Source organism: Lytechinus pictus, chromosome 2 (genome assembly GCF_037042905.1).
Source record: "Lytechinus pictus isolate F3 Inbred chromosome 2, Lp3.0, whole genome shotgun sequence".
Taxonomy (NCBI): Eukaryota; Metazoa; Echinodermata; class Echinoidea; order Temnopleuroida; family Toxopneustidae; genus Lytechinus; species Lytechinus pictus.
This window is the reverse complement of record NC_087246.1, coordinates 37,561,867-37,582,112: the sequence shown is the minus strand read 5'-3', so window position 1 is coordinate 37,582,112 and position 20,246 is coordinate 37,561,867. Positions and strand designations below refer to the sequence as shown.

The window sequence follows — 20,246 nt, the reverse complement described above, 5'->3', positions numbered from 1 at the left end:
TTACTTATACAGTTACAGTATTTATACAACAGGCCCCTAGACACGGTATTCAATTTTAAGTATTAATTTTGTATTTTACTTAGAATTTCATTTGGCTATACAGCAAAATGCTTAATCTCGTATTCAGATCACATCTAAGAATTTTACTTATCAAGCCAAATTTAGGCAAAATACTAACTAATAACCATTGTGACGTCATAAAGTTTGAGCTAAATAACGCACAATGTATGAATCCATCTGTGCGCAAAATGTATGACTGCACGTATAACTCTTGTAAACTACATGCAAGCCAGACTTACGTCTGACATACTGTTGACTTAGATTTAAGCAAAATACTTAGCCAAAAAATGCAATCGGATATCAATGATGGCTGAGTATTTTACTTATGCAAAACACTGAGTAAAATGCTTAAAATTCTGGCTTAAGTATCTAATTGAATACCGGTCCTGATACACGTGGATCGTACAATCATACACTAAATACAAACAAATGTCACAAAATTTCTTTGCATATTATGTACATATTTATTCACAAACAATTAAATTGTAACTTCAAGAATCCAGTACATTTTATAGAGGATTGAACATTTCTGTTCATTACATCTTGATTTCCTTCAGAAGATTTGGCACGAGTGCCTGCTTATTAGGAGTATGCAGGGGACTAAAAATGTATCGATAGAAATGCAATCTATCGAATACACATATCCACGATTCAGAGTGCTAAATGCGTGTATTCTTATTATTCCCTTGGTTTGATATTAGCAGTTTACCTGGTAGGTGTTTCATAAAGCTGTTCGTAAGTTAAAGGACAAGTCCACCCCAACAAAAAGTTGATTTGAAAAAAAGGAGAAAAATCCAACAAGCAAAACATTGAAAATTTCATCAAAATCGGATGTGAAATAAGAAAGTTACGACATTTTAAAGTTTCGCTTAATTTCACAAAACAGTTATATGCACATCCTGGTCGGTCTGCAAATTGGCAGACTGATGACGTCACCCACTCACTGTTTCTTTTGTATTTTATTAAATGAAATATGAAATATTCTAATTTTCTCCTCCTTGTCAAGTGAAACAAATTTTTATTTCTCCCTGAACATGTGGAATTTCCATTATTATAACAGTTTATGCTTAAGTTAAGTTAGTCCTTATTGTCAAATCTGTAAAAATTGAAATATTGTGTTATTCAAACAATAACAAACAAAAGAAATAGTGAGCGATGGACATCATTGACTCTCTCATTTGCATATCGCTGAGTTGTGCATTTAACTGTTTTGTGAAAAATAAGCGAAACTTTGAAATGTCATAACTTTCTTATTTTACATCCGATTTCGATGAAATTTGCAGCGTTATGTTTGTTTGATTTTTCTCTATCGATTCAAATCAACAATTTTCTGGGGTGGACTTGACCTTTAAGAGCGACTTTAAGAACGACTGGTGATCCTTTCTTGAGGTAAATGGTAGATTCATTGGCGATGGTTTAGAGCGTAAAAATGATCACCAGTCGTTCTTAAAGTCACTCTTAACTTACGAAACGGACCCCAGAACCATAAAGCCTGTTGGGGACTTAAAATTCAGGTAATTTACTGGTTCGATTGATCAATTGATGGAGATTGAGGTCGCTGGAAAGGGCCTTGTTTTTTTAGCAATTTACACTGAGTAACTTTAGAACCAAACCCTCTGACCGGTACATCGATGTGACCCAAAACAACATTCAAACTTCCCCTCAACTTTCTCTTTTCATGCCATCTTGACAAAAATCATGACAAAATCATACAGTGATTTGATTGCGATGCTAGAATCTAGTCTCTTCACATTGTAGAAAGTGTTGAAAACTCGTCATTGGATAATGAATGAATCCATATCTGTCACTCTCCACCCATGTGTACATCGATACCAGCAAGAAAAACAATTCACTAAATACCAGTACTTTGAAGCACTGAATAAAACATATCATTTATAAAGTGTTGCATAATGTGATTTAACATTATTACATCTGGATATAAGACTACACCTCACCAGATACGAGACTGGGTTGTGTGGTAATAAAATGGTTTCACGTATAACGATCCTCACCGTGTCTTCTGTTGGCTAACCAAGTTTACAGTGAAAGAAAGGACGTTTACCCAATTCTATATAAAGTGCTGTTGATTTTAGGTTCCTATTCAAAGGTACACTATATATTACCCTGGCTTTAGCTCTATCTGTCGTTTCCAGCGCTTCGTGCATTCAAGGAAGTACTCCTGCCAGGTACCCATTCACCTCACCTGGGTGGAGTGCAGCACAATGTGGACAAATTCAATAAATTGCCCATCTAAGCTGGCATGATACTGCACCACCTACCTGGTGGATACATGCACCATATCAATAGCTAATATTATCAAGATTATAAAGATTTTTGGGTGGGCACAGAATCAAACTTAATTTACTCAAAGTTCACTCAATTCTCCAAGGCCTGTAGGGTACTTTGTTTGAAGAACACCTGTCTCCATCAGCAAATGTTCGAGCATTCAGAAACTAGTTGAATTCGTGCATGACATGTTGGAATCTTTCATGACTAAAAACCTTGTGTGAGCAGCTGTATGTATGAATGCATTCCAGATTTCCAGGATGAGATGCCAATGTCCTTCTTATCACATTCCTCATCAAACCGTAGCTCGCAAAAGTCTTTGGAAGTTTATTTCAAAGCAACAAGAAACTTTCCATTCATCCGGTTGAATGAGATTGTTTTTAGAATCTATTGATGAGTGTTAGTAATCTCTGTTTCTCAGCTTCTCCCTTCTCCTCACTATCTGCATCACCAATGTTCCCTGCATACTCTGAAAAACAACACATAAAAACAAATTACCAATACCCATGAGTAAGACACCATAGATTTACAAGGACTATACTAGCATATGGGATAACTTTCATTTTTCCAGCAGCATTTTCACAATGAAAAATATCTACACAACAAAGGTTACTATTAAACTGATGATGAAATTAATTTAGAGAGATTTTCCCTTCTATCTCAAAAGTTTTTAAAAATCACCCATTGATTATCACAGCAGTCTTATCTAAGCTCGAAAAACCCTAGAATACATTTCTCTCAAAGCTGGAAAAGGCAATATTTTAAGCCTAAAATAAAGGAAAAAATACATTCCACAAACCACATTAGATACATCACCATCCTCAACTAAAGGAACAAAACATAACAGATGTTCTTAAAAATCTTGTGCTCCAAAGACTGTTAACTTAGGATTTCAAGAGATGTCCAAGGCTAAGTCTAGGAATGTTTCAAGAAATTCTTCTTACCTCTGACAACATTCCTGATATCAGTGATAGTACCCCCTCTCATGTTGAGAAGCTGTAGAACTCTGTTCTTGATGGAACTAATCCCCGAGTTACAGCATAATTCAAGGATTATGTAATCTAGTAGCTGAAGGGTAAAGAGACCAGCATCAAGTCTCTGGATGTAATACTCGTCCTCCTGGTCATCGTCGATGATGTCACCTTCTCGTATTCTCCTCTGAGGAAATGATATGATCAAGGTCCAATTATTACTTCAGAACTTGGGATATTAATTCAATGATTGTTTGATTCTAGAAAACTATTAACTACAGAGGACGAATTTCGAGATGCAATGATAAAATAGAGCGATAACAAACTAAAATAGGGTAAATGACGAGATACACTAAAAATATAAAATACAAAATACAACTGGAATTAAGTGGCCACTGTTACTAAGATGGTTAACTTTGTGTGAGTTACTATTTGAACAAACATTTCCTAATATGTGGCTATTTGGTAAATTTCAGTATATTTCCCCCTAATGAAACCTACCTCCTGAACACTGAACTTCAGGTGATACCCACATACATGCCTTAATTTGAAGATTATGATTATCATAAGTGTACCAGAATCATTTAATACAAAATCATAATGCAACTCCTACAATTTATGAATTTTACCACACATGAAGGTAATGGAAAATTCTTCACTACATTGTTCCAATAACATGACCAAGCTTCCAATGACACACAAATAAATTCCAAAAGGCTCAATTTGTATGGCTGGGTTATAGGATGGTAAGAGATCATACCTGTTTCTCTCGTTCAATCTTGTCGTCGCAAGCCTGTACTCTAGTAAGGTAATTGAAGTGGAGCTCCATCAGACGATCTACTTTAGCATGATCACTCTCCGTAAACTTTCCTACCAATCTCTGGTGGTGGGAGCCGGAAACATTCCGAAACAGTGCAGCAATGATAGAACATACATGCTCTGAAAGAATAAAGAGGATTAATTTATCTTTGGAGGTTGACAGTAAAATAGTATGGGATCCGGAAACATTCTGACACAATGCAGCAATGACAGAACATACACATGCTCTGAAATAATGAAAGAATATTAATGACGTCTTTATTGCTTGAGAGTAAAAGGCAATTTTCTCATTGAATGGGCATAATGTAACCCATATGGGCAGGAGAGTATCTCTTCCATCTTGCACGCAAAGAGTCAAATATTCGTTGGTCACGAGTCGATTCTGTGTACGTTGGAATCTAACTTATGACCCCCCCTTTTAGGCTGTCTTGGAGTTATTTGTTCATGTACTTTATATTTTGTCAAAGTCAAACCCATTCCTTCGGTCCAAGTTTCACAGTTGACTGTGTATAGAAGTTCCTTTAAGTGTATCTGACCACTAAAATAGCATGCTAGTATCATCACTTCACTCCTGTATGATTATATGAACACTGATTAAAATGGAATTAAATTGTGTTACAATGATCATGAAAAGAACTTAAGTTCTCTGCATAACATATCAGGTTCCAATGATAGCACGGAAGTACGGTTCATAGAAAAGTGGAAATGCAATTTTTCGTCTATTACTTGAAAGATATTGTTCACATCAATCATTAACAATGTCTAGTTTGCAAAAGAATTACTTGAACAATTATGATGTACTGGGACAAGGTACCTGGACTGTACTCAGTGTGCAGGGGCCTTAAGAGCTCATTATAATTTTGAAAACTAAGTCCGTTCCACGTACCTTCATGTTCACTGTCTCCAGGTCCTTTCTTTGTGACCTTAGGTGTCTTCATGAAGAGAGGAAACAAACTACGTAGTCCCAAGATATCGATGAATTTAGTACAATTATCTCCCGCTTCCTGACCAGTCATGGCATGGTTTAATACCTTCAAGGCACTGTGTCTCGACTGCTTCTTTTCCCTATCAAAGAAAAAAAAAATTAAAAATTAAAATGAAAGTCCAGGATTCATTCCCTGGCCATGGCACTCATGCCCATGAGTAAGGCATTTGATCAACTCCTTAATCTTACATTCAAATAAATGGAAATGCTATGTGCATTCTTGGTAACTATGCGAACACAAATATGCAATGCAATAAACAAATTTTATCTCATTGTAGAGAAAAATATATAGGCACACAAATACCAGGATCAAAATTATTACCTACTATGCATATTTAATCTAGCATTTGTATAAAAAAGGATTGAAAACATTAATTTACAAACACTTATTCAAGATACAGTTCTACCATTTGAATCATGACCACCACTGCATTGAAATAACTTCCGTCTAACAAACATCATAATCATCATCATCATCATCATCAGTGTCATCGTATCATCATCACCACTGCCATCATCACCACTATCACCAGTATCATCATCATCATCATCATCAACATCATCATCATCATCATCACCAACATCATCATCATCATCATCATCATCGCCGCCATCATCATCACCATCATCAACATCATCATCATCACCAACATCATCATCATCATCATCATCATCATCATCGCCGCCATCATCATCACCATCATCAACATCACCATCATCATTGCCATCATCATCATCATCATCACCATCATTGACATCATCATCATCATCATCATCATCATCATCATCATCATCATCATCATCATCATCATCATCATCATCATCATCATTGCCATCATCATCATTGCCATCATCATCATCATCATCACCATCATTGCCATCATCATCATCATCATCATCATCACCACCAGTATATCCAGAATTTCTTCACCAACTCAAATTCTCAACCATCACCATCAAAACCTTAAATAATGACAATATCCCTTCTTTAAAAAAAAATGATATAACCAAACTTGACCACTTACCTGAGCATGAGATTCATGAGCTGTAATCCTTCTCCTTTGAGAAATGCTGTCTTGTTGCTAGGCAACATCAGGGACGAACAGAGGCAGTTGAACAGATTTTCCATCATTTCAAGTTCCTCACTATTATTAGGATCATGCTTTTTGAAGTACTACAGAACGGATGAAGAAAATTGAGAAAGCATCCAGAATTATACATCTACTCCTTTCAATACAACAAGTCAAGAAATGAAAGCACAAAATGTGTTTACAAAGTCAGTGACAGCATTTGGGTTAGATAAATTATTTTCTCAACCCTCTAGTCAAATTGAGCTCTAGCACTGAAATGTAAGCAGTGTTATGGTGTACTGTTGAAATGTTATTACTAATTGACATACTGCTATGGTACACGTTGGTTTACCATTGACAATCTGCAATGCATTGTATTTCCTTTAACTTTCATATAAAGATGAAATGTCAATTAATAAAAAAATTAATAAAAAACAGGTCAAAGAAAAACTTACAGCAAGTTGTTGCAAAAGGGCATCAATACCATCATGCTCTCCAAGCAATACTCTGTTTTCTGTCAGTATGAAAAAAAATGATGAGGAAATGACAAGTTAAATGCTTATTAAAATACCTCTATTGAAATAAACACTGTATGTGATTAATCTCCATGACCTACATAACTGAGTGTGCAAGTCCTTACAGTGATTGTTTTTTATTATTTTTATTAAATAGCCCTGTTGAAATAGAAACTGTACACAGTTCATCTCAATGACCCACATTTTCATTCCCCCCCATCCCATTCCTTACACATTATTCACATATCTTCCATTTCCTTTTTCATTCTCTTCTTTCACCCCTTACCCCCCCCCTCCCCTTTACTCTCCCATGAAATCAAAACTGAGGTGGGTATGTTGTCTTACTTTCTGTGTCTTGTAATATGATGGCTAAGATCTCACTGCAATAAAGCTTGTTGGCATCGAATGTAACCTTGGGTTTGAGTTTCTTCAGGAGCCATTGCATCAATCCTTGTTGGGCAGCATCAGCACACATCTCAGGTCTAAACTCGGCCATGTTCTCTATGATACCTACAAAAAGTAAGGTGCAATTAAACAAAGAATTTTGATTTACTGACTGATCACTTATCTTAATCCATCAGTCCCATCACGAATTTCAAAATTTTCTGCCATAGCAAAGACACTGTGATCTACATGTAAGAAGGAGGTTACAGGAAAGGGTCTTTGATTAGATTAATCGATCTTCCTTTTCACCTCTATCTTTTTCACATATACCACATGATCTAGCATTTTATATTGATATTTCCTTCTCAAATAAAAAAACAACAAGAAATATATATTAATGGGTTGGTAATGGTGTGAAATGTAATTTTTATTCTCAATGCATTGTATTTTGTTTAAATGAGATGTGAAATAAATGAATATGAATTTGAAACTTTGAGTAAAAGGGCCCCCGGAAGGGATTACGATGAACGATGTATGTATAGCAAGCTGCAGAGTAAGTAGTGAAGATTGCCCAGTGAAATGACCCCTGTATAAAGTTTGAACATACCTAGTGTGTTATGGATCCCTTCAGCCTCCTCCTTGACACTGTCGTCTAATCTATCAAGATTCTGCACCAATGTAGCACATACCTGCTCCTCCAACTATCAATAAAAATAGAAATAAAACATTAAACATACAAGTAGTGATCATAAAATTGCCCATTTTCATCAATTCACATTTAAACCATCCATGAGGTTTTTTTCCCCTACTTTATGATGAATGAATTTAAAAGCATTTGTGAATCAATTAATTTTAACAATTAATAGTGACCATCTTAAATGATAGTTTAATTAAAAGACAGAATGGAAGAAGATGGTTAAGAATGAAGAAGGAAACGGGACAGCGAAAATCAGTTAACAATTATAATTAAATGGAAGTTCAGGACTTGACAATGAATTAGAAGAAAACAGAGCTTACTAATGCATCTATGAGAACCGTTGCCCCATCTTCACTTTCCGTCAGTGTGTCTACATCCGTCATCTCTTGAAGGAGATTGATGATAGCGATTGAGATATCGGTGTTTTCATGTCCTATCAATTGAAGTACAGACTTGACAGCATTGAGTTCTTTCAAATGATGATACATATCGGGCACTGTAGCAATCACATGGAGCTCCTGGATTGTGTCATTTAATTCAATCTCTGAGTCCATAAACCTGAAACAAATGTCAATTTAAAAGATAACAAATCGTACAACTTTTAGTTGGAAGTTTTAATATAATGGTTGGTGTCTAGAAATCCGGGTTCGTTAGAAGTCAAAATATCCTGTTGACTACAGCAGCTAAAATACTTTGTTGCACTATTTGCACGAAACAGTGGCATATTTTTTTATTTTCGCAGGGGCTTCTTTTCACAAATTACTCCCTAAATCTGCAACATTGGATAAACTTTAGTATTTCCAGGGCTCCCTTTCTTTTTAGTTTCCAGTGCTCATTTGAGCATTTCTGGGGCCAAATTGCCCCCAACTCATTTAAATTTTATCCCAGTGCACAAATTCTACACTTTAGATTTTTACATGTGGACCGAGAGTCGAAAAGGAAGCAGCCAGAGGAAACTGTGCACAGTAGAATAAGGACTTACTACATTTTCTCCTGAAGACGACAAGAACACAATTGTTGAAACGTCAAGTTTGGGTGGTCCTTTTCAGGACCAACAATTGCCCAAGAAAGATACATGGTGTACAACAGTGAAACCTACTACACTAGATTAAGGACTTATTTTAAGAGAGACTCACTTTTCAGGCACATCAGGGAACTTAATACGAAGTTCTTGGTTTCTGTACACCTTCTTCTCGAACCCCAAAATGAGTTTCCTCAAACTTGTGTCATCAAGAGATGGACCCTGAAAGAAAGAATGAGGTAACAATTCATTGAATGTTCAAACAGCCTATAAAGTGTGTACAATACAATGCGCAGAAGACTTTATTCACATATATATTCAAGCTATGAACATTGGAATTCCAATATCAAGACTAGACAAAACGATTACTTCATATAGGAGCTCAAGTACTGTGGTAACCACTTTAAAGTCTGTTCTTTAGAATTATAATGACATGTATCTTTGTACCTAAAATATTGAAATCTTATGAATATATACAAAATTAACTAAACTTTCTAAACATGGTTAAAATGATATGCCTTCTGGTCATTTGATTTATCTTTGGAAAGAATTATGTAAGACTATGGCAGATCATGTACAAAAACTTACTACCATTTGTAGAAATTAATCATATCTATTTATTTTACACATCTTTATCATTAAAAATTGTTTATACCGATTATTTGCATCTTGCTACTTTGGCTTTGTCAGAGTTTGCTGCCATGTGTATGATTAAGAGATACATAAGTGATAGTAGACAAGAGGGGATCAGTTACCTCTGGTTCCTCATCAACCATCTTTAGAATACGCTCCCTCTCCTCTTCACTCAAGGAGCTAGACATCCCAACTATTCCTTCTAACATATCATCTCCTCCTCCTCCTCCTCTTCCTCTTCTTCCAATCTTGGCTGGATCCACTCCCTCATCCTGTGTTCTACCGTCTCTAGAACGCTTTAAATTGGGTTTCTCTGGCTACAAGGTAATTCAAAAGAACATTAATTTATTATCAACTCAATTAAAAGCATAATGACTGCAATGAAATATATTTTTCTATACCGAAGTGACGGCAGGAAATCAAAATGCAGAGACAATAAAGAAGTACTGGTATGCAATCTCATTCAGATCCCAATATTGAAGGCCAGCTGTCAAGTCAGTCTTATCATGTCTCTTAGATCATCAAAACCAAGTCGGTGCAAACTTTGAAGCTAAATCCAATGATGCAAAAAAAAAGAAGAAAATTATTAGGCTGTCCTCCTGTGGATAGTTTTTTAAAAAGGGTTCTGTCGGTCAGATTAAAAAAAGAAATTAAAAAAACATAAAATAAATAAGAAAACAAGGCAAAAACAGTGACCTGAATCTTGCACAGGATGTTCAGTGATACTTGATTACTCTTATATGTCTAGATCCATATAGTTATGATGGTAATTCAACAAATACCCCAAATATGACCAAAGTTCATTGACCCTAAATGACCTTTGACCTTGGTCATGTGACCTGAAACTCGCACAGGATGTTCAGCGATACTTGATTACTCTTATGTCCAAGTTTTATGAACTAGATTCATAAACATTAACTGTTATGATGGATAATGATGGAAACTCAACTAATACCCCCAACATGCCCAAAGTTCATTGACCCTAAAATGTTTCATGAACTAGGTCCATATACTTTCTAAGTTATGATGACATTTCAAAAACTTAACCTTGGGTTAAGATTTCGATATCGATTCCCCCAACATGGTCTATTTATTATTGACCCTAAATGACCCTTGATCATGTGACCTGAAACCAAGGCAGGATGTTCAGTAATATTGATTACCCTTATGTCAAAGTTTCATGAACTAGGTCCATATACTTTCTAAGTTATGATGTCATTTCAAAAACTTAACCTTCAGTGAAGATTTGATGTTGACAACGCCGCTGTCGTAAAAGCGGCGCTTTTAGTCTCGCTCTGACATGATATTTATGCAGGCGAGACAAATGACTTGAGGACCGAAGACAAAAGATGCAGCTCCTCTTCATTCCAACGGAAACCGCATACGCAGTCTCCATGTCTGCTGTATCAAACATCATCCCTGGCCTGAGCACTCCTAGTACCAATGAGGTCCAAACATTACATGTATGGACCTCATAGGCGACATCAGTAGTATTTTGTGTTAGAAATCTTTTTGTGAAGATGATTATTTTTGTATTTTATCAAAACTACGAGCTATCGTACTGTCTAATCATTACATTTCGATTTCACTAATTGAATACATTGTTAGCAATAAAAAAAATTGAAAGAAATGAAGGGGAACTTACATTTTGACAAGTTTTTCCAGATTTTATTGCCAGTTGCTCTTCACTTCTGACTCGCGATCGAAGCTGATATGCAGATCACGTGATACGCGTTCTCGTCAGCTGATCGGTTGGTTATTCTTTTCGCCAGACGTTGATAATTATATATTTCATAATGCTAGCATTCATCGCAAATTTAGGTGAAAGAGATTGAATTTAAACAGCGCAAGCTTTAATTTTCTCAAAAATAACATTCAATTGATTGCACAAGTTTCGCCTTGGACAAGTAGGATAATTTGGTCCCATGTTTGCGTAACTACGGGGGGGGGGGGGGGGGGGCCGGGGTGTCCCTACCACGACACCCACTAGCCAGCAATTATTGTTTTTTTCTCATTTTTTAAACCAAAATACCCCCCCCCCAAAAAAAAAAATAAATAAATAAATAAAAATAAAATAGGGTTAAAGAGAAAGAGAATTGAGGAACACAATATGCTTTATTTTTTTCCTCTTTTACTGTTTAACGAGACTTATAATCAAATATTAAATGGGGCTTAATTAGAACAGCCTTTTTTTAATTAAGTCAATTAATAAAAAATATTCCTCCTCGGAATTTGAGCTTTCATGAAATATCAATCTTTTTCATGACTACCGAAAACGCTAAAAATGTCCAATTTTTTTATTGGTATATAAAGCTTTAGCTCATGCGTTGCGCCCATCTTATTTTAATGTTATACAATTTTATGCTTTTAATGAATTTCTAATTCTCAGATCTTGTCGCAATCCGATTGGTAGCTATAATGAATTATTATTATGTTTCATGAATTGTTCAAAATGTGTCTCTCTATCAGTTTTGAATATTTAAAAAAATGTCAGCTCATGCTTTTTGCTCGCAATATTTTGATTAGTAAGAATTTCTTCTCAATGTATATGCGAGTTTGATAGATAGATAAATTACTATAGAGAGAGGGGGGTCCCTCAGCTAATTGTCCTCGCTTATTCCCATTTTTTTTATTATGCTCGTGTTCAGAGTGTTTCAAAGTCTTTTCTGTTTTTTTTTACACTTGTTATTGTCTCGGAGCTTCCCTCTATTTCTTTTAACTATGATGTAGCCCTTTTTACTGGTTTCAATTCTTTTATGTCTCATTTCATTGAAAACACAATTATTAAACTGACTGACTTTATTACGAAATTTTGATATTATTTTGTCTTGTTTGTTTGGCTTTCTTTTTTTCTTCTTACCCTTCTTCTTACTTTTTCCCTTTCCTTATTTTCTCTTTTATTTCATTTCATGAGGCATCCGCCAACTTAATAACAAACATATTTATTTGGTGGTGTCCCCCTCTAAAAAGGGAGGGAAATAGGAAGGAAAAAAAAGAAGAAGGGAAGGGGAAAAAATAAAAAAAGAAAGATGATGATGATGAAAATTGTCTTGGTGATGATGATGGTGGTGGTGATGGTGGCGGTGATGATGATGATGATGATAATGATGGTGGTATAGTGGTGATGATGATGAGAATGAAGTTGGTGATGATGGTGATGATGTAATTTTGTTATTTTGTCTTTGAAAAAATTAAGTAGTGCATAGGTGAATTTATTTAAAGCTAATTATGAAAATATCAGAAAAAACAATTTGAAAAATTTGTATGCGTTCAAGAAAAATCCATCCCCCACAAAAAAAAATTAAAGGTGAGATTTTTTAAATAATTATTTGTGACGGCGTAGGCCTTTGCAAGCAGCTATATCCGATATAATTATGTTAAAAAGTAAATGGAATGTCAAGAAATACGTGATAATGACTTTTATTGTACATTCAGTATATCAATAGATAACTTCATACTCTCTCCAAAAAGAAAATAGTGGGTCATTACGGACCATTAAAAAATGGAAAATTTTGGCATTTTATATTACATAGAATATAGAGCAACTGCTCGTTTATGACGTCACAAATCAAGCATTCGAAATTCTATTAACTCCATTTTTTTTAAATAACACCTTTACCGATATTTTGAAATTATTTTTCTTTGGCCTATATTTTCAAAATTTTTAATCAAGGTGAAATTCCCCTTTACAAAACAGTATCCGCATGATCAGTGTGTAGCGGTAAATTATTCACCTGATAACTATAGACCTATCTATAGGCCCCTAATTCATGCGGCGCGCAGCGCGTGCGGCAATGTTTAATAATACTAATATATTGCTGTGAATAGAATGAATGTCATTAAAAACATAATCTCACTGATCACTAATGCCAGCTCGACGCGCGAACTGAACAAATATATTTTCTGCCCTGATAATTTGATAACCCTAACCTAACCCAATTTCTAAGTATTTTTATCATAAACATGATAACTATAATAGACAATTAATTGAAAACTTGATATTCTTTTGCGAAAATGAATATGAAGGACAACTTTTTAATAAAGAACACAGTTTTAGAGCGTTAGAGCGTGATTTATACCTACAACCGCTTAATCCTGTCACTGTCGGTATGACATTAAGCAGTTGGAACTTTCTGATTACATCAGCTTAATAATTTTTGCAACAGGCGCCAGTCCAACAAACAGACAGACATTTGCCCAAACAGACAACATCTCAACCTCTGCTCATTTCTTTTTGCACGGACACATAAAATCTCGACCTTCCCATCACTTTTCTCACTATTTTCTCCTCCCTTTTATTTTCCATTAATTTTTCTTTCGTTCACTTTTTTCTGTCCTCTTTTTCCTTCTATTTTTTTTTCTCGTCCCACCGCTTTTCCTCAGCCCCCGACGCCCACGCAGATTCGCAAACAATATCAAGTGCACTGTTAGGCAAGGGCGGAAATCTCTCCCCAAGGTAGCCGGGACCAGGGGCTGGAAAATTTGACAAGCAAAAAACAAACAAACAAAAACAATAAAGAAGGTTTATCACCCCAAAAAGAAGGTCATCTTGACCAAAAGAAATTTGATAAGCAAACAAGCAAAAAAAAGGGCACCCCAAAAGTAAGATCGTCTCTTCCAAAATACATATTTTATTTCGATTTTGAATGAAAAGACCAAAAATAGTAGGGGGACATTTCATAATGTGCCCCCCTACTATTTTAGGTGAGGGGGACATGTCCCCCTGGAATTTGCGCCCATGTGGGTGGGGGGTGTTGCGCCTCCCTTTCGGAATCATTATGGAAGAGTGTAAATACTCGCTGTGATTTCGATCTCATACCTATAAAAAAAAAGAACAGCTACGCCTTGAACACAGGCCAAAATGGCTAACGATTTCTCCGCGGCATTAACAACTATCGTAAAGGGCGCTCCATTTATAAATAAAGATGGATCTGTAGCTGTCTATGGCGACAGGGTTTGTCGCGAATATTTCCCAAGAATTGTGAGAATTGGGCTGAAAATGCAACAAAAGAACCGGTGAGTACCGATTAAACAGTATCAAGCTATTTAATGAAACATATGATATATGCAAAGTTTAACAATTTCTAGATAATAAACTTTAGTTCTAAGCTAGGGCGGCCCAAATGCGCGTGAGTGGAGTCCCAGTTTATTAACAAGGGTAAGTATTGCGGTGTCGCCTAGAGTGGGCCCGAGTACTGGATTTCAGTGAGGTGAGCACATCGTATACAGACTTACAGTACTCAACTCTGTCTGCTCAGTCAAATGTCGAACGTGCAGAGATCTGCATGCTGCTAAACATTTAGATTAGAGCGCTAGTCTAATATGCTAACTATGACAGCCTATGATCTCAGCGCATCCACTTATAATTAATTATAAGATCTAATAAGTAATGTTAGAGTTAGACCATTGCAGTTTTCATAACAAAGGAATTTATGTGTGGGACTGAGTCTGAGATTAATTTTTGTCTGAGCAGCTAGCAGCATGCAGCAATCCCCATTAGATTTTCTATTTAAAAAGAACTAGTACAAAAAAGGTATTCCCCAGGTGAATAAAATGCAATATGAGCACAATGTACTAAGCTTTTACAAATGTTTCCCTCCTGCAATAACTTTTTTTAAGTCGCACAAAAATTAATTGAATTCAGAGTCAGACATTCTCTACCCACAAATCAATGCGTGGGACCAAAGTGAAAATAACACGTCTTTTTCAGTCTTCGAAATGAAAGTATTAGGCCTAGTACAAGCCATTGTATCACATCAAATGAATTCAAAGGAATACCTGAAATGAGAGGATATCACCGATGTCCATTATTTATAATAAAACGTCTCACAAAGTCCAAACACGATGAAATTTGTAACTCCAGTTCACTTCGACTTTTCGAGTTCTTCTGTCTCAGATCTTGAGTTAGTCTAGTCTATGATCACAGACTCTAGTACAGTACAGTCAGCGCAGCGCGCATGTACGTACCGGTACGGTACGCACCCTTACCAGGGTTGTTGTTGTACCCCGCCCCCCCCCCCCCTCCTCCTGATAAATGTGTGCCCCAAAAATGTGTTTTATTTTCAAACACAATTTCCATTGACTTGGACCTTCATATCATACTTACAAGTTAAAAATGAAATAAACACCCAGGATGAAATTAATTACACGTCCCCCCCCCCAAAAAAAAAAGAGATATGTGTGCACAAGCACAAGTAGACCTTTGATCCAGTAATCCCCAAACTCAAAGTTGTTTAAGACCAAAATATGCAAATCATGTCTTTTTTACATCTTTGATTTCTGCGGTTCAAAGTAATACCTTGGTCACATTTGTTCTACGGCGGCCGTACGGCGAGTCGAAAACAGCCGTTAACATTTGTTTGTACCAGCTACATATAAGTGGTTTTAGTAAAAATGAATAAAACGGCTGTTTTCGACTCGCCGTATGGCCGCCGTAGAGCAAATGTGACCATGGTATTAGAGACTGGACTTAAAAGCAAAGTCATCTGTACATAAGATATGAATACTTTTGTTTTAAATTTAGATTTTAAGTTTTTAACATAAACACTTTATCCATTGCCCCCCCCCTTATACCTCACATTTCGTCTATTAACTTCTCTCTCTTTTTACCTCTCTAGACTTTCTATATTTCCATTACTTATAATATCCACCGAACTCTCACACTCCCCTTCTATCTATCTCCTCCTCGATCCTCAAGCCCCTCTCTCTCTACTTCTCTCCCTTCTCTTTTTTCCAATCACTTTCTTTATTTCATTTATTTGAGTAGACACACAAAAAGAAGTCAATAAATATTTGTAATATACTGACAGTTTAATAAAAAATGGGTTACTTAATAAATATATATGGACACGTACCTGTGCAAGTCAGCATTAATTAAGCTGCACTGTTACACATTTTTGTGGGTAGCACAAATCAAGAAGCACGAGAGAGATAGAGAGAAGGGAGCGGGGCTGGTCTACATGAAATAAGTAGAACCGATATAATGCTGATTAGTTCTCAGAAGAATATACATACATAATGTCACAAAGATATATTTAATCATGGAACATTAGGGCAGTTTATTCTATGGATATACAGATAAAGAGAATGAATATCGTTGTTGACTCAGTATACTAGAATATAGAATACAAAGCTTGAAAATTTCAATCAGTAAGGATCATATTAACCATATAAACGGCATGCATTCATTTGAGAGAAAAAAAGTGATAACTCACAGTTACGAGGTCTAACTTGAATACATTATTTATTAATTAAGATACAAAGAACATTAATCCTTGTTTACTCAATTAAGAAGCATTCATATATACATGTATATATTCAGAATTTAACATGCATAAATTTAGAAGAATTATAAACTTGAGCTTGAGGCATTCAGTTGATCTTATATTCAGCTTCTTAAACAATAACTTGGAAAGTATTATCAAACATTTCCCAACTCCTTTTGGACAAAATATTGCATGGCCAGGTAAAAATTCATAATATTAAAGGAGAATGAAACTCTTGGAGCAAGTTAGCTTTTGTGAAAGCAGAAAAATAAAAGAATAAGATCAACAAAAGTTTGAGTAAAATAGGACTAGCAATAGAAGAGTTATGAGCATTTGAATGTCGAGATCACTAATGCTATGGAGATCCTCCCATTGGCAATGCGACCAAGATCGATGATGTCACAGATGAACAACTCTCCCCTTTTGGACACTGAAAATATACCCCAAAACATCTCTTTTTGCTAACTCTAATCATATGACAAACGATTCATCAATGATATAATATTGTGAAACCTCTGTACTTGTGAAAACTCTGTACTCTCTCATATAGAGAACACCTCACCTTGTGATAGACTCTGTAAAAGTGAGAATATAAGTGAAATAAGTACTAAAGTAATGAGGGAGTTGTACGTGTGTGACATCACAGATCTTGGTCGCATTGCCAATGGGAGGATCTACATGGCATTAGTGATCTCAATATTCAAATGCTCATATCTTTCTTATTATTCATTCAATCTTCCTCAAACTTTCAACAATATGTTTCTTTGATTTTTCTCTTTGATATGGATTCAGCTGGTTTCAAGGGTTTCATTCTCCTTTAATGTTAGGACATATTTCAAAGTGGCAAAAACCAGTACAGCAAAGACTGCACTGATAATTTAAGAAAATTCACTCAAAACTCAAGACTTTTCGAGGTGAGGGGAAAAATACAAGCATGAACTTGTGAAGGTAATACATTCCTTACAACTCAAATACAGTTTGAATGATGCCATTCAGGTTAAACCACAATCATCTTCAACATTTCTGATATGTAATATACATAATATCAATGAAACTATAACAATTTAAATTTTACAAGAACGTAAATAGTACTCATGAACAAAATATACAGTAAATTGCACGGATTGAAAAAAAAAGAGGGTATTCAAAAATCAAAATCAACAATTTTTACAAATACATGCCCATGCTAGCTATCAACAATACTGCACAGTTAAGACAACAATCAAATACGGTAGCCTTTGGAAAATCACAATACATCAAAGCAATTTACGCATATGCTAATTTTTTTTTACCACAAACTCGTAGTATATTGCAGGAGGTGCATTTTAAATTCAAATGCATCTGATATGCAATTCTCAAGGTTATGTTATCAAGGTTTCAGATGAATACTTTTATTTACAGAACTCTTTCTTACAGAATTCAAAGATAATTAAGACGACTTCAGCGTGGTCAAAGACACAGCCATTGAATGAGAGGATACTGAAGGCCACCAAAAGGACATTAAATATCTGGGCCCCATTTCATAAAACATTTTGTCAATTACAAGTGTTAAAAATCATGATAATGACCAATCAAATGACAGGATTTCAAAATCTTACACTAGTTGCATTTGTTTCTTTGATAGCAAGCTTTGATGAAATAGAGCCCAGGAAGAAATGATGGAGCTCAATACAGAAACCTGCTGCATAATAGGACAATTATTGTAACTTTGCCATCTAATGACTACCACAGTCACTGTGAATGGACTATTAGGAGTCCCTGTCACAAGTATCAATACTGGAACAACAAGAAAACGTTTCCACATGATTCATAACATGATATTCTGAATGTACAAGTCCACTCCAACAAAAAATTTATTTGAGTAAAAGGAGAAAAATCCAACAAGCAGGACACTGAAAATTTCATCCAAACAAGGACCTATCCACGGAGGATTATCTATTGTTACTGGGGGTGCTGTGACAATGCTCAGCACCCCCAGTAACAATAGAATAATCCTCCGTGGATAGGTCCATGCATCCAAAGGGTGTAAAATAAGAAAATCATGACATTTGATAATTTCGCTTCATTTCACAAAACAATTATATGCATATCCTGGTCAGTATGCAAATGAGGAGACTGATGATGCCATCCACTCACTATTTCTTTTGTATTTTATTATATGAAATGTGAAAAATTCTAAATTTCTCTTCATTGTAAAGTGAAATGATGATTAATTCCTCCCTGAACATGTGGAATTAGTATTGTTTATGCATTATGTATATGTATGTATATGGTTCAGACAAGTTTGTTCTTATTGTCAAATCTGTAAAGCATGATATTGTATAACTAAAACAATAAAAAACAAAAGAAATACCAGTAGTGAGTGAGGGACATCATCGACTGTCTCATTTGCATGTCACCGAGTTGTGCATATCACTGTTTTGTGAAAAACAAGTGAAACTTTAAAATGTCATAACTGTACTATTTTACTTCGGATTTTGATGAAATTTTCAGTGTTATGCTAGTTTGATTTTTCTCCATTTATTCAAATCAACATTTTTCTGGGGTGAACTTGAACTTCAAATCTCATTATTCTGAATATAACAGGGTGTCAGGCATTGGATTCATGGAACAATGAAGGATTGAAACCGGAACAACAGGACAACATTCACCATGATTCATAACTATCCTATTCTGTATTGTTTGAACCCATTCTCGTTGTGCTTAGTACATCTGTAAATCAAATACCACAGAAACAATGCTCAACAGCTCTATAATCAAGGATTTCATGGAAGTTTACCAGTAGAACGCAAAGATATCATCACAGTAATTTTATGTAACAGGGCCCCCCAAAAGGTGATTTGATTTCTTCGAAGATGGCAGTGATACTGAGCTTTCAAGCTTCCTCATCGGTGTCGATATCGTCACCCTCCTCATCTTCCTCAGCTCGGAGTGCTTCTACTTCACGTTGTATGGCCCCGAGTGCTGCAACACAATATACAGTCACAGTCACTGAACCTATGGGCTCAGACTCATCATGCACATTCACCACTGGAAGAAAGAGAGAAAAGAAGAATCGTTATGAATCCCATTGTGGTACATTTATCCACATTTGCCGCTCTCCGCCTAGGGGTAGGTGGGTACCATCATGCAGGAAGAAACAATAATATGTAAGCACTGTAATTCCTTGTTCAGATATGATGAGGCAAGTTGCGTCACTTACACCAATCAACGGACGTTACGTGCTTCATATTATAGGACATCACCAATGAGTTCATTATGATGTCAAATGAGTATGTTAAATGATTTGTCCACATAACCTGCACAACTTTTGACAAAGTTTACTTTACTCTAACTACATGTATTATTCATAATCTGATTGAATAATAAGAAAATGATAAGATGAATATGTTTAGCAAAGCCACTATATAATCATACTCTACTGTATTTGATACTACAATTGCTTATACCACAAAAGTAAATGATCTTCTTAAATGCTTCCTACACAAAGGCAATAAAAAGTGGCTGTGTAGGGAGAAGATAGTTTTAACGCCTTAGATG

The 20,246-nt window shown here is 35.6% G+C and overlaps 2 protein-coding genes across 4 annotated transcripts in view; both read right to left on the bottom strand.

Moving 5' to 3' along the window:
- Positions 1 to 500: 500 nt before the first annotated feature.
- Positions 501 to 15,380, bottom strand: LOC129254275 (beta-catenin-like protein 1). The gene is made up of 12 exons (XM_064115704.1): positions 15,220 to 15,380; positions 9,564 to 9,758; positions 8,924 to 9,030; positions 8,108 to 8,345; positions 7,698 to 7,791; positions 7,052 to 7,216; positions 6,647 to 6,705; positions 6,147 to 6,295; positions 5,023 to 5,201; positions 4,078 to 4,256; positions 3,291 to 3,504; positions 501 to 2,815 (listed from the first exon to the last, which is right to left on the bottom strand). Exons 1-12 carry the CDS (start codon positions 15,247 to 15,249, stop codon positions 2,727 to 2,729), a joined length of 1,698 nt encoding a protein of 565 aa, XP_063971774.1. The 5' UTR covers positions 15,250 to 15,380; the 3' UTR covers positions 501 to 2,726.
- Positions 15,381 to 16,238: 858 nt separating this feature from the next.
- Positions 16,239 to 20,246, bottom strand: part of LOC129280121 (protein fantom-like) — a 44,755-nt gene continuing 40,747 nt past the window's right edge. For 2 of the 3 annotated variants that reach the window (XM_064115701.1, XM_064115702.1), the window contains one exon: positions 16,239 to 19,736. In XM_064115701.1, the coding sequence (XP_063971771.1) occupies positions 19,582 to 19,736 (155 nt within the window). In that variant the 3' untranslated portion in view covers positions 16,239 to 19,581. The remainder of the gene's footprint in view (positions 19,737 to 20,246) is intronic. The other variant, XM_064115703.1, reaches the window with a different exon arrangement.